This window comes from Capra hircus, chromosome 2 (genome assembly GCF_001704415.2).
Source record: "Capra hircus breed San Clemente chromosome 2, ASM170441v1, whole genome shotgun sequence".
Taxonomy (NCBI): Eukaryota; Metazoa; Chordata; class Mammalia; order Artiodactyla; family Bovidae; genus Capra; species Capra hircus.
In genome coordinates this window covers 46,846,069-46,861,283 of record NC_030809.1, presented here as the reverse complement: position 1 = coordinate 46,861,283, position 15,215 = coordinate 46,846,069, and the positions used below count along the sequence as shown (strand labels likewise).

Sequence of the window (15,215 nt, the reverse complement as noted above, 5' to 3'; positions counted from 1 at the left end):
GAGACATGTTAGTACCTGAATCTAGGTTGATAGCAGTGGAGATAGTTAAAAGTAGTCAGAGTCTAAATGAATTATGAAGGTAGATTGGGATGTGGGGGATTTTTGACCAAGCAACTGGAAGGACAGAGTTGAAGCTCTGAGTGGGGCATGCTTGGGCAGGCCAAGTTTGATATCCTGTTTTAGTTATCCAAGTGGAGTTGTGGAGTAGATAATGATATGAATCCAGGGAAGTTTAGGAAAGAGTTCCAGACAGAGGACATAAATTTTGAAGTTCTTACATCTAGGTGGTATTTTAAACTGTGACTATGAATTCACTGGAAGAGTGAGGGTAGAAAAAGAAATCCAGGAAGAGAACCTGTTATAGCTTAGGAATCTATAAAAGAGACTAAGAAGAAGCAACTAGTTAGCTAGAGGGGAAAAAAATAGCAGGAGTTTGTGGTGTTCTGATAGCCAACAAAATATCATTTTTGAGGAGCAAGGATAAATTAACCACATTTAATGCTGCTGTTAAATCAAATTAGATGAGGATTGAGAACTGACCATTAGGTTAGCAGTATGAAGGTCATTAGAAACCTTGACAAAAGTCATTTTGTTGGAATAGAGTGAAAGCCTGAGTGAAGTAGAGTTACAAGAAGATTGGAAACTGACTCTAGATACTTTTTTTTTTTAAAGAGTTTTGCTGTAAAGGCTGCAGAAAATGGAATGCATATCTGAGGATGAAGTGGGAACAGTCCCCATAGGTTTAGGTGCCTCTCTTCTGCTCATAGCTCCAAGGTCACACTTCTTCCTTTGTGCCACAGTATAGTCTATGCCTGCGTTCTGTAACTCTGTGTCCCTGTGCAGCCTGATCCTGTTTTCTGTGCCCAGTGCCTACCTTAGCTCCTGGCAGGCAGGCATAGTGATACAGGTTTGAGTGAAAAAACAAAGTCATTTACCTTTTTAGGATTCTACTTTTAAACCATTTTAAAATTACATTCATACTTTCAGATTTTATATGAAGGGTTCTGCAAATACTTATGCATGGCAACCCACTCCAGTACTCTTGCCTGGAAAATCCAATACTTGCCTAGAGAGAGGAGTGTGGTAGGCTACAGTCCACGGGGTCACAAAGAGTCGGACACCACTGAGTGACTTCACTTTCACTTTATGTACAAAGCATAGTATTTAAGTCATAGTTTACTTCTTAGAGTGTATTTATCAGTTGCTCTTTTTCCCTTTATTAATTAATACTATGATTTTCTGCTTCCTTTCTTTTTTTACTTCAGTGATGGAGTACTCAGCAATGGAAACTAGTTCAATTTTTCCTTCAGGAATTAAGAAACATGTGAAAGACAGAAGAATTTCAAAGACTACTAAGTTGAATGTTTCTCTTGCTTCAAAAATAAAAACAAAAATAATAAGTAAGTGTCATTTGTCTTAAAGTATACTCATATTTTTACTTTTTTCAACTCCTTTTATTTGGGGGTGCTTATGATGATTTACTGTCAGTCATGACAGCTGAATTTTCAGCAGTGAGGCTGGGGGATGGGTGGCCCAAGGCAGCTACCTCCTACACCGCAAAGAAAATGCCAAAGTGACATTTCTGAAAAAGAACTTGAAAAAAGTGATGGATTGTCCTGATAGGTTGTAGCATTTGGATGATGGGTAATCCAGGGGTGGCTGGACTATATAGTGTGCTGTAGTGGGTGATTTTATATAACCAAAGCTCATCATGAGGGCACTGAGCACTTTGGAGATGGAGTTTCATGGATTCTGGAGCTAAGATGTTGGAAGGCAAAAAAAGAAGGTGAGGAAAGTTCCCCGGAATAAATTTGCATTACTTCAGAAAATTATCTCAATGATTCATCTTCATTTTAGCCTAATTGGGGGAGGATTCCTGCTACTGTAGCACATGTAGAAGGTAATTGTGCCTTGTGAAATAGCCAAGCCTCCTGAGTATCTTTAACTCATAGTTTTGATCCTTCCAAGGTCTCTAGGACCATCCTTTGTATCAGACCACTTTCTGTAGTGGCAGTTTCCTGTTCTCTTTGACAGGACCACTGCACACCCACTGTTATGAAGGAATACACTGAGTTTGAGGAATTTAACAGCAAAATGTTATTATCCTTTAGCTTCTACAAGTCCTGGACTGGTTCTAGTCTTATCGCCCTTTGATTTGTCAAAGGTGGCTGTCATCAGTGAGATATGTTATTGAATGAAAGTGAAAGTGAAATCGCTTAGTTGTGTCCGAATCTTTGCAACCCCACGGACGGTAGCCTACCAGGCTCCTCTGTCCATGGGATTTTCCAGGCAAGAATACTGGAGTGGGCTGCCATTTCCTTCTCCAAGGGACCTTCCCAACCCAGGGATTGAACCCAGGTCTCCTGCATTGCAGACAGATGCTTTACCGTCTGAGAATAGTGGCATGTAAATCAAAATTGTGAAAATATAATTATGCTTTAGGTGTACTAAGGGAACACTGTGTAAGGTGAGCTTTACTAAGGAATTCACAATTAAATTTCTTTGCTAAAAACAGGAAAGCATTCTGAATTAAATTATATTTACATAGTACTTGTAAAGAGAAGGGATCAAGTATAGTATGCAATAGATGCATAGAAATAAGAGGGTATTTGAGGTAGGGCTAGAAGGCCCCACAGGGTTTAGATAATCTGTCCAATATTACCGTAAGTATGGCTCCCTTTCACTAGAGGTTTTGAAAAATGAACTTTGGGAGCATGAATGTGTTGAGTTCTGGAGCCACAGAAACTGACTAAAATTTTTACAGATTGGCCTAATTTCACAGATCCCCTAATTTCTCTGGGACATCTTTAGTTACAGCTTCTCTATCGTGCCTCCTCATCAAAGATAGGATAGAGCAACAAGTAACAAAACTTAGATTTTGTGACTGATCTAATTATCTGGAATGCTGGAATACTGTGTCTATGGGCTTCCCTGGTAACTCAGCTGGTAAAGAATCTGCCTGCAATGCAGGAGACCCCGGTTCGATTCCTGGGTCAGGAAGTTCCCCTGGAAATGGGATAGGCTACCCATTCTAGGAGTCTTGGGCTTCCCTGGTGACTTAGTCAGTAAAGAATCTGTCTGCAGTGCGGGAGACCTTGGTTCGATACATGGGTTGGGAAGATTCCCTACAGAAGGGCATAGCCACCTACTCCAGTATTCTTTCCTGGAGAATCCTCACGGACAGAGGAGCCTGGTGAGCTACATACAGTCCATGGGGTCAAAAAGAGTTGGACACGACTGAACAACTAAGCACAGCACACACAGCACTGTGTCTATACTAGAGTCCTCTTATTCCTGACTCTATTCACAAACATTCTGCATTTCTCTCAACTTTTATTCATCTTGCATCTAGCTTTTATTTCTTCAGTTCCAAACTCTGGGTACATTTTTTTTCAAAACTACATTTGTGTTGTCATTCTCTTCTACCTTCAGCTAAAATTTACAAAGTGAAATCAGTTTTGTTCAAAATAGTTTTACTACGAAATATGAAAACGTATTAAGAATTTCAGTATTAACTCATACAATTTTTTTTTTTACAGACAATTCTTCTATTTTCAAAATTTCTTTAAAGCATAACAACAGGGCATTAGCTCTAGCTCTTAGTAAAGAGAGAGAGAATTCTCGCATGATTACAACTGAAAAGATGCTATTGCAAAAAGAAGTGGATAAACTGAATTTTGAGAACACATTTCTTCGTCTAAAGCTAAATAATTTGGTATGGAAACTATACTGTGTTTGAAATCTGAAACTGTATTATTATAGGAGCTCCAAAAATGTTTTTTAAATATGCAATTAGTGTAAATAAGTTATTGAAAGATTGTGCTATATTAATGGACAAACTGTTAATGGGCAATGAAATAGGTGTCTTTAATCTACATTCTGAATGTGTACTTGCTGCTCTTCAAACTAGTATAATACCTTGATCAACATTTGATTGCTTATCATAAGCAAAACTTGATACATTAATATATTTTAAGAAGATTGGATCAATGCAATATGTAAAGCAATTATCCTTCAGTTAAATACATTTTTAAAAATTTTTAAAAAGAAGAAGAAGATTGGTATGTTTTCTCCAGTGAATTGAAAGGAGGGAAGTTCTCTCCAGCGTGTTCCCTCAATGGCAACTTTCCACTGGCTACAAGCCAAGTATCAGTAGAATGAAGATTGTAGTCATTGCTTTTCTTTCCGAATTCCAGCTCTGTCCACAGATAGGGCAGTAAGAGCCAGTGTTCAGCTAGGTTACAACTGTAACTCTTAACTCCATAGTGAGTAGAAATTAAAATGGAAAAAAGACTTACTATACTTACTGGAGGTGAAATTCCTATGACTGACAGCCTATGGTCACTTGCCACATGATGTATTATTATGAGAAGATTGGAAAATGTAAGAAGGGACTTCCCTGGTGGTCCAGTGGTTAAGACTCCACACTTCCAATGCAGGGGGTGCGAGTTTGATCCCTGGTCAGAAAATTAAGATTCCACATTCCATGTGGTATGGCGAAAAAAAGAGGAAGATTTACAGTTGATAGCTCAAAAGCATTCAAAATATATGTGTGTGTCTGTATGTATGTGTCTGTGTCTATTTGAACTATACAGTGTAACACCTTTTTAGCTCAATGTGATCTCCATATTTTTTAAGTCTTTTCAACTGATGGTATTGATAAAAATATAGTAAACTCAAAATTTTAAGTGATTAAAAAGGTCTTTATTTCAGAATAAGAAGCTTATAGAAATAGAAGCACTCATGAACAATAACTTGATAACTGCAATTGAAATGAGCACTCTTTCTGAGGTAAGTAGAATTTATGCTAAATAGTGTAATATTTTTTAACATTACTGAAGATAATTGAGATTAGTTACATAGCATCAAGGTTAGATTCATATCTTAAACTTTGTACAAAGGAATGGAGATAATGCTAATTTTAATTGGCTAACAGCAGGCTGTTATTTGATGTAATTGGTTATTAAAATTCTTGTGTAAAAATGAACTTCTAATTAAAAGTAACACAAGACTAGACAGCTCAGTGGAACACAGGATTAAACAGACTCAAAAACATAAAAGGTATTAGTAGAAAAGTAGTATTTCAAATTAGAGAAGAATTGGTATTATTTTAGAAGATAGACACAGTTGAAAAACTCTTAGGGAAAAAAGTAGAGGTAGATCCTAGAGCCCCATGTTGTTCAAGGATTAACTGAATATGTCGAAATATTGTGTATGCATGCGTATACATGGGTATATGCATGGGTATACACGTGGATTTATTCATAGGCATAGAATAAATTTTGGGAGGTTATATATCAAAATATTAGTAGTGATTATCTTTGTATGGCGTGATTAAGGATGAACTGTGTTTAACCTTATCATTTTTTTATTCTCATTAAACTACTGAAGGCTGAACACAAGAATTGTTCCATTACTATTAATATCCTTGTATAATTTGGTACTTAAATGACAAACATGATTTAATGAAATTAAAAATTTCATTCATTTTCATTTTCTTTGTTCTTTTCAAAAATAGTTCCATCAGAGTCCCTTTCTACTGCCAAGTAGCAAGAAGAAACGGGTTAGTCAGCAGTGCAAATTGACACGTCTTCCATTTGCAAGGTAATTGCTTCACAACCTGTTTAAATATTGATTTGCACACTTCTGCCTGAATTGGACTTTGAGTAGTTTTTATTTGGACTGCTTCCTTGAAACAGAAAAACATTTAAAAATAAATAATCACATACTGATCAATATTGTACCAGTGAAAGAAATTAAAGATATCATCTAATGGAATTCAGTTTTAAACTTTGAAATAATAATATTCAGCTTTCCCATAGTTTCTAGAGAGGAAAGTGGTACAGGTACACCTTGAGTTACCTGGGTTTGAATTACAGCGTTTGAGAGCACTTAGATTTTCATGTAGCAGTCATTGTCTTTGTGTGTCATACAGTGTTCAGGTTGCCTATTAAGGCAGAAATGAAATGGTTTGCGGTATCTCGCTACAGTAGGTTGTATTTGGTCATCTATAGAATCCTGCTATTCTTCAGTTCCTTCTTTTCCTCCAGGTCACCACTGGCCTCCCGTTTTTTGTTGGATATATCTGATAACTATTTCTACCTTTACTATCTTGCATACTACTCAGACTTTTAACTTTCATCTTTACTATTCACCGGACCAAAATTCCCACTTCTTGAATAATTTGATTATAATCTTAGTATCCTTGCCTGGAGAATTCCATGGACAGAGGAGCCTGGAGGGCCACAGTCCATGGGATCACAGAGTTGGACACGACTGAGTGACACATACTTTCACTTTCCTCTATCTTAGTAAATACCCTATTTCAAACCTATCACTTTTAAAGACAGTTATTGAGGTCCAGAGAGTTTAAATGACTCAGTGAGTTAATAGCATTGATCAGAATGGTCTTGTCTCTTTTAAACTGTTCTTCTGTTACATAAATTACAGGTTTAATGCATTTATTCAAGTGTACAAGTAAATGCACCTATGTATTGAAGTGGTATCTGTACCATAGTAAAAAAAAAACAAATGCTTATATCTATTGTGTCATTTTCTATTCATTCCACTTTGTGCCATTGTTCTCTCTTTTTTGTACTGGTGCCACACTGCACCTGTACATTGTAATTAATTTAGTTTTTAAATGGTGCATTTTATTTCAAGAAAATTTGACTGTTATTATACTTGCATTATTTCATTATTTCATATAAATTTATGAATTAAGTGTTAACTTTCCCTCCAGAAAATTTTTATTTTTATTTTTATTTTTTTTAAGTAAACTTTTGTTTGAAGTATAATATACATTTTTTTAAAGTGCAAAAATCTTTAGAGAATGGTGAATGTTCACAGTGAACACTATGGTATAACCAATACTCAGACCAAGAAACAGAATATTGCCAATACCTCAGATATCCTTGTGCCCTTTGCCAATCACTACTCACTACCCACCCAAGGATAAATATTATACTGACTTTTTACATTGTAGATTAATTAATTTTGCCTAGCTTTGGATTTCATGTAATGAAATTATACAGGATGTATGATTTTTGTCTGCGACTTCTTTAGCTCAGCATTGTGTCTGTGAGATTCATTCACATTGTCCTGTGTAGTTGTAGATCAGTCTGTCTTATTGCTGTGTAGTGTGCCATTGCATGATTTTTCCATAATGTTTTCATCCTTCTGGTTCTTTTTATTGTTGTTAGTTTCGGTTTCTTATAAGTAATTCTGCTGTGTTTCTGCCTTTTGATTAATATATGTATACATTTTTTAGGTATATATTTAGAATTGCTAGAGTTTAATATATTTGGCTTTGGAATAATCTGTTAAACAATTTTCTATAGGGATTATATCAATTTATATTTCTAGCAGCAGTATATGAGAATTTTTATTGTTACGTGTCTCCAACAACACTTGTTATTGTCCATCTTTTTCATTTTAGTCATGTGGAAAGTGTTATAGGTATTACACTGAAGTTTTAATTTCCCTGATAATTAATGAAGTTAAGCATCTGTTTATATGTTTATTTTCTTTCTATCAGGTTCTTTTTTTTTTTTACAGGTTTGTAATCTTTCTATACACCATGTGTAAATCGTTTCTGCATTTCAAATGTTTTTTACCCTGTGGCTTGCCTCTTTACTCTCTTAGTGGTATCTTTGGATGAATCCAATTTATATATGTATATCTATTTGCACAAAATTCAAGACTCCCCTCTCTGCTTGTCCTGTTATTTCTCTCATCACACACACTTTACAGCAGTTGTAGTTGTCCTGAATTCTGACCTTGAACTAATACTAACAAAACTAGATTTCTAACTTTTAGAAAATGTGGCACTAAGGTTTGTAAACACTGGGAAGCTTGTTCTTTTTCCAAGTGCCAACCTCTCTTCTGTATCTAGTTGCTTTTTATAGACTCTCCAGTGACTTCGGGTAGTTTTTTATATTTCTTCTAGAATTTATAGCTTTTATACGGTATCAAATTTATAGTTTGATACGGTTGATTCAATAGTAACTATTTAGCCATTTCGTGAAGCAGAATCTCTCCTCTGTTTATTTTTACTAACTTGTTTAAGTGGTATAGACATTTCCTCCCAATAGTTATTCTATTAATAGTTGCCTTTAAATAATGAACAAATATTTTCTATTTATTTTATCATCATCAGTAATTTTAAAATATCTATAATTTGGCATATAAGGCAAAATCTTTATCATTGGAGTCTATTACTCTTTATTCTTTGAATTCAAAACAGTCATTTTGTCTAATTGGGGCTTCCCAGGTGGTGCTAGTGGTAAAGAACCTGCCGGTCAATGCTGGAGACATAAGAGACACAGGTTTGATCCCTGCATCTGGAGGAGGGCATGGCAACCCACCCCAGGATTTTTGCTTGGAGAATGCTGTGGACAGAGAAACCTGGCAAGCTGGCAACCCTGGCAACCCTGTCCATAGGGTTGCAAAGAGTCAGACGCAACTGAAGGGATGTAGCATGCATACACACACACACTCTTTATTCTTTGAATTCATTTTGTCAAATTATTTCTGTAGCTTTCTGTATTTTTCCCCCCATAGATTTAATTACTCTAGGGATATGGCTTTAGTTTACATGGATACCTTTTGGAAACAGCAAATTTTACAGCACACAAAACTTTACATATGATTGTATAGGAAGAGTTCGGGGTTTTCCATAGAATTAATTACAGGAAAATTATAAATATTGTACATGAATATTTGTAAGTATGTTTGAACTTTATTCATTTTATTAGTATAATTATCCTAATAGCTCAACCAGGGATTATATCATTTATCTCCTTTTGGAACCATTGGAGAAAAGAGGATAAGAAGCATTCCTGTTTTATTCCAAGTTCTGTTCTATTAGAAACTACCTGTTTCCTTCCTATAATTGCCTTCATTGAATGCAAAATGGTACCAAGATGTGTTTGTGGATGGCTCTTAAATAAATGGAGTGTAGAAACAACTATCCATGTAATTTTCTAAATAATTCTTATAAAATACAAAATTGCCCATTCATTCTTACTTGCCCTTAGGGTTCCATTAACTTCAAATGACGATGATGATGAAGATAAAGAGAAAATACAGTGTGATGACAGCACCATATCGAAGACATCACCTGATAGTCCCTCTTTGGTATCAGCAAGACCAGTATCAACTCAGAATAATCTAAGATTGCTATTTGTTAAAGAAAATGATCAGAATGTTTGTAGTGTAAATGATTCAAAACATGTTTCTTCTGTTGTTGATATACTTCCCAAAGGTGAGGTATTTTTAAAGTTCATTTTGAGTATCAGTATTAAATAGTTAACATTCATCAGATTTTCTTCTTGAGGGCTATCATGTATAAACAGTTAATAAGTTAGATTTCTTATGTTACAGATTTACTGACTTATACCATTTAAAATTTCTGGTGAAAAACTTAATTTAAAAGTAAATGCTGACAAATGTGAGGTCCACAGTGGCTAATACTATTACTTTGGAAACAGTATTTCGAAATGAGCTGGCCTAAGAGCTTTTTGTGGTATCTTAGCTTATGAATTAAAAGTATGTTATTTAGTTAAATCCTTTCCTTTTCATAGATATGAAAATTGAGACTTTAGATAGGTGTAGTGAATTTTTCAAGATCATAACCAGTACTGATAAAACAGAAACTTGAGCCTGGGTAATGGTTGAGAAAGAAAAAATGGTGACACATATTTTTATGGTTTTTAAAATAATAATCCTGTGATATAGTCTGGGTTATATATTTGACATAGAATTTCAGATTGGCCTATGGGACCATAACTATATTGAGTTTGGAGTTTGAATTATTTTCCATTCTAAAAATGTATATGAGTGTGTGTATATAATTGTATAAATTTTAGCTGCTTGCTAAGAACATTTTGACAGTAAGCCTTATTAGAGTTATCACTGTTATTTGGGTTCATTTGCTGGCCTCCTCCCACTTAGAAACTTACATTAATGTTCACGGTTTTACTGCTGGCTATTCTCTGCTCTACACTTGAGGCCAAGGCAGAATGAATTCCCAGTACATATTTTCTGTTGATAGAAATGTAAAATCTGACTTATGCCTACTCCAGTCAGTTCTACTTTATTTTTTATCAGCATAAATTCTTCATAATGTAAGTTATCTAAACAGAATGCATTGCCAGAAATTGTTTCTCTGAAAGTAATAAATTACTTGTTACTACTTATTTCTGAATTTTGTTTCTCTTTATTTTACAGAAAACCATTCCCACTCAGACCAAAGTTCTAGGAGCTCTCTAACAAGTGAGAAGAAAAATGCCCAGGCGATTAGCCACAATAAAGAGAAGTCATCTCCTAGTAATGTGACTAAAAGGAAAAAACGTGTTTCGTCTTGGGAGTCAGATAATCCTGCAGACACTCCCTATGTAACAGATTTAGATCAACAACAGGTTTCAAGTCCAATATTAAATTGGAATAATGAGATAAAAGATTATAGTAATGAAACAAATACAATGCAGAGAAACATATTGTGCCTTCCTGCCTCATCTGAGTCTGCAAGTGAACCTCCTGCAAAAGGCATGAATCCACTCCAGGGTAATGACTTTGAGTTGCAGAAAACTGTGTATGATGATGACATGGATTTAACTGCTAGTGAAGTCAGCAAAATTATTACAGTTTCAACAGGCACTAAGAAGAAACGAAAGAAAAATCCAGATGATTGTGGAATGAAAACTTTTAGAAAAGTGAAAGATCCAAGCTCTGAAAAAAAGAGAGAAAGATCAAAGAGACAGTTTAAAAATTGTTCAGATGCAAATATTGAGGAAAAAATTGAAAGTGGACCAGAAAGAAGATCTGTTGACCTGGATGTTGATGGGGATTCAAGAGATCCAAATTTTATCTTCAGGACTGAACAGTTGACTCAGTTGAACACGCTGAAGAAAATAACCCTTCCTAATGGCTTTGATCAGGGTAACAAACAAAGTATGCAGTGTAACAAAAAGAAGAAAAGAATTCATGTAACAGATGAGCAAGAGGAAACATACTCTTCCTCCCAAAGTTCAGATCAATTCCCACAGGATAGTAAATTTGATTTGTGTCTGAGTTCTCTAGCTTGTAAGAAGAGTAAAGCTTCTAGACAGACATTTGTGATTCATACGTTAGAAAAAGATAACTTATTCCCAAACCAAAAGGTTCAAGAAACCACCTCTGAAGACCTAGGTGTCACAAATGAATTTCAAACAGCTTATCTTTCCAACAAAGGTAATCCAAAGTTATGTGATGATGAGACCCAAAATATGTTTGATTTGAAAAAGCATGTCACTGATACACAACCCACTCAGCAAAATGAATCAAAAATAAATAAGGTTTGGCAGAAAATAAATCGGAAAACAGAAATAATTTCTAAAATGAACCAAATACTTGGGGATAATACTAAAGATGTCCAAAGCCCAGAAAAAGGTAACTGTTCCTTCCAAACCCAAAAGGATAAAGAAACCATCTCTAGAAACCTAGATGTTTCAAATGAGTTTCAGAAATCTGTTCTTTCCACTGCCAATAATGGAAACCTGTGTGATTGTGAAACCCAGAATGTGTTGGGTTTGCAAAAGCAGATCCCCGATGCGTACCCTGTGCAGCAAAATGAAACAAGAATTAATAAGACTCTTAGGCAGAAAGTAAATCGGAAGACAGAAATAATTTCCACAGTGAATCATTTAGATAACACAAGTGAATATTGCCCAGAAAAGGGTAAAGAAATCATCCCTGAAAACCTAGTGGATACACGTGAGTTTCAAACACCCAGTCTTTCTTCCAAAGACAATAGAGACCTATATGATTATGACACTCAGAATGTTTTGGGGGTGAAAATGTATGTTCATGATATACAACCTGCTTGTCAGAATGAATCAAAAATAGATAAGAAGCAAAAGGTATGTCGGAAGACAAGAATCATTTCTGAAGTCAACCAAATATATAAGAGTGATGACAAAGGCAGGCATGACCCAGAAAAAGGTAACTTACTTTCTCTAATCCAAAAAGATACGGAAATCGTCCCTGAAAACCTGGAAGACACAAATGAGTTTCAGATAGTTGACCCTTCCCCCAGAGTTAATAGGAACCTATGTGATTATGAGACTCAAAACCTTTTAGGGGTGAAAAAGTGTGTTAGTGATACTGGGAAGCAAAAGGAATCAAAAATAAATAAGAGACCCAGGCAGAAAGTAAGTCGGAAGACAGAAATAATTTTGGAAATGAACAGAAAAAATGAGTTTAACAATAAAGGTATATGTGACCCAGAAAAAGGTGACTTCTCCCTAACCCCAAATAATGAAGAAACCATTTCTGAAAACCTAAAAGTCACACAAGAATTTCAGACAATTTATCTTTCCACCAAAGATGATGGACATTTATATGATTATAAGACCCAGAATACGTTGGAGTTGACAAAGTGTGTCACTGATAAGCAACCTACTCAGCAGAATGAATCACAAATAAATAAGAACCTTAAGCAGAAGCAGAAAGTAAATCGGAAGACAGATATAATTTCTGAAATGTGCCAGATATATGAGGATAATGATAAAGATGTGCATGGCCAAGAAAGCTATACAAAAAATCTTGATTTTAAAATAAATAAACAAAGACCTGAAGGCCAAGCTGTTATTAGTGGATACTGTATGGAAATCAACAGTGATGAGAAAGAAAACTGTGATGAAATTTCAAATCCTTATAAACCAATTAAAAAGCATGGGAAAGAATCAGACAAGGCAAAGAACATTTTGGCAAAAAGTGACAACATGCCTGTTTTGCAGTTGACAGGTTCTTCACAGATGTCTGTCTTAGAACCAGGTTTAAAACATATTACTGATGAGGCAGATTCTGACACTGGAAACCAAATGGAATCACATAGGAGCTCGAAGCTAAGCACTAAAATTCTGAATAGAAAGAGAGAGAGCCACTTTGTGGAGGTGACGAAGGAAGGAGAGTGCCAGGTCAAAAAAGTAAATAAGATGACATCCAAATCAAAGAAAAGGAAGACCTTCGAAGATCCTTCTCGGGATAGTCATGAACTAATGGAGAGGATATCCAACACCATTCAGGAAGTGTCAGTTGAACCTGAGTACACTGTTAAGGGAAAAAAGTTGGAAAATGTGGAAACTGTCAAACCAGACTTTTACACAAAAATGTTGATATCTTTATCTCAACGGTATTCACCTAGCAGACAAGATTCTTCCTGTAACAGTGTTCTTGAAGGTTCAGTGCCTTTGAGTATTTCTTCTAATAAAAATCTGAAAGAAAATTTTGCCCCAGAGAGCTCACCCATCTTTCAAGTAAGTGATGAGGTACATGAGAAGATGAAAGACATGAAATTTAAAGTCGACCAGAGAACACAAAGATCAGAAATAGGTGGGTCCATACCCGAAGTGACGAAGTCTTAAATGATACATATATTCATTTAGCCAGTAAAGCATTTCCTATTATAACTGATTTTTATGGAATTTTAAAATAATGTATAACTATGTAGCCTGATCTGTAGAAGCAATATGGAGGAATTTAAAGAAAGCTTAATACTTTAAGGTAACAATGAGTGGCTTGGACATTCATGTATTTTGGCCTTTAGCACAAAGTTGTCTGATGATGACATTGGGCAGGTGATTTCCTTTTTCATATTTTTGAAGGAAATTGAGTGTTTTAAATGTGGCAGCAGAGGATAAGATGGTTAGACACCATCATCAACTCAGTGGATATATATATATATATATATATATATACCTGCTATATGTTAGTCACTCAGTCATGTCCAACCCCATGGACTATAGCGCACCAGCCTCCTCTGTGCATGGAATTCTCCAGGCAGGAATATTGGAGTGGGTTGCCGTTTCCTTCTGCAGGGGATCTTCCCAACCCAGAGATCGAACCCCAGTCTCCTGCACTGCAGGCAGATTCTTTACCATCTGAGCCAGTTGAGCAAACTCCAGGAGATAATGGAGGACTGAGGAGCCTGGTGTGCTGCAATCCATGGGGTCATAAAGAATTGAACACAACTTAGCAACTGAACAACAACAATAATGAACTGCCCTAGTTTGATTTTACCAAAGACAATTGTAAATTTCTTAAGGACAGGACCATCTCCAACAGCATACATTTAGTATGATCAAAACATTATTCTAGGGACTTTACTGGTGATCTGGTGGTTAAGATTCCACAGATGCACTGCAGGGTGCACAGGTTTCATCTCCAGTCAGGGACCTATCTTGCATGGCACTGGGTAAAGCCAAAAAAAAAAAAAAAAAAAAAAGTGTTTTAGGGGATTAAAAATTAAGAATACCAGCTCCCTTTCCTCATCCATGTATGGAAAAGTACAGTGTTTAAACATGGCAAATGCTTTAATAAAAACACATATGAAGGGATGTAATGATGGGGAATAGTTTTGGCTAGAGAAACCTGCAGAAGCATCATCAAATACATAGCACTTTAGGACCTAAAAGGATAGATAGGATTTTTAGGTTTAGTGTTTCTTATTTTCTCCAGTTATTAAAATAATGCTTATTACAGAAAATTGAAAGTAGAGAATCAGAAAATAGGAAAAACTATCACCCAGAAGAACTGCAGTCAACATTTTGCTATATGCATGCAGACTTGAATCTATGCATTTTAAAATAGATATTTGAAATCATACTATATATAACATTACTTACCTCACTTTTTCCTCTTAACATTAACATTTTTTTGTTATTAAGGACTTCCTTGATAGCTCATTTTGTAAAGAATCTGCCTGCAATGCAGGACACCCTGGTTTGATTTCTGGTTTGGGAAAATCTGGAGAAGGGATAGGCTACCCACTCCAGTATTCTTGGGCTTCCCTTGTGGCTCAGCTGGTAAAGAATCTGCCCGCAGTGTGGGAGACCTGGGTTCAATCCTTGGGTTGGGAAGATCCCCTGGAGAAGGGAAAGGCTACCCACTCCAATATTCTGGCCTGGAGAATTCCATGGATTGTACAGTCCATGGGGTCACAAAGAGTTGGACACGACTGAGCAACTTTCACTTTGTTATTGGAAATGTTGCTATGTTGGACAATTCCCATATCAATTAAATTTTTCTACCAGAAATGTAACATTTCAATAGATGTATGTAGAACACTAGGATTTTTATGGATAAGACTGTTCCAGGTAAAAGGAATACTGATGCCAAAGAAGTGCAAAGGTCTCGAGTTGCAGGACATTGTAGAGACTGGTGAGCTGTTTTTC

General features: G+C 35.7%; 1 protein-coding gene across 2 annotated transcripts in view; it reads left to right on the top strand.

Annotated features, from left to right (window-relative positions):
• The window catches only part of SGO2 (shugoshin 2), a 43,531-nt gene that overhangs the window by 21,947 nt on the left and 6,369 nt on the right, over nt 1–15,215 (top strand). For both annotated transcript variants that reach the window (XM_018061146.1, XM_018061151.1), the window contains 6 exons: nt 1,266–1,400; nt 3,540–3,715; nt 4,714–4,791; nt 5,519–5,604; nt 9,039–9,265; nt 10,231–13,374. In XM_018061146.1, coding sequence (XP_017916635.1) covers nt 1,266–1,400; nt 3,540–3,715; nt 4,714–4,791; nt 5,519–5,604; nt 9,039–9,265; nt 10,231–13,374 — 3,846 coding nt within the window. The remainder of the gene's footprint in view (nt 1–1,265; nt 1,401–3,539; nt 3,716–4,713; nt 4,792–5,518; nt 5,605–9,038; nt 9,266–10,230; nt 13,375–15,215) is intronic.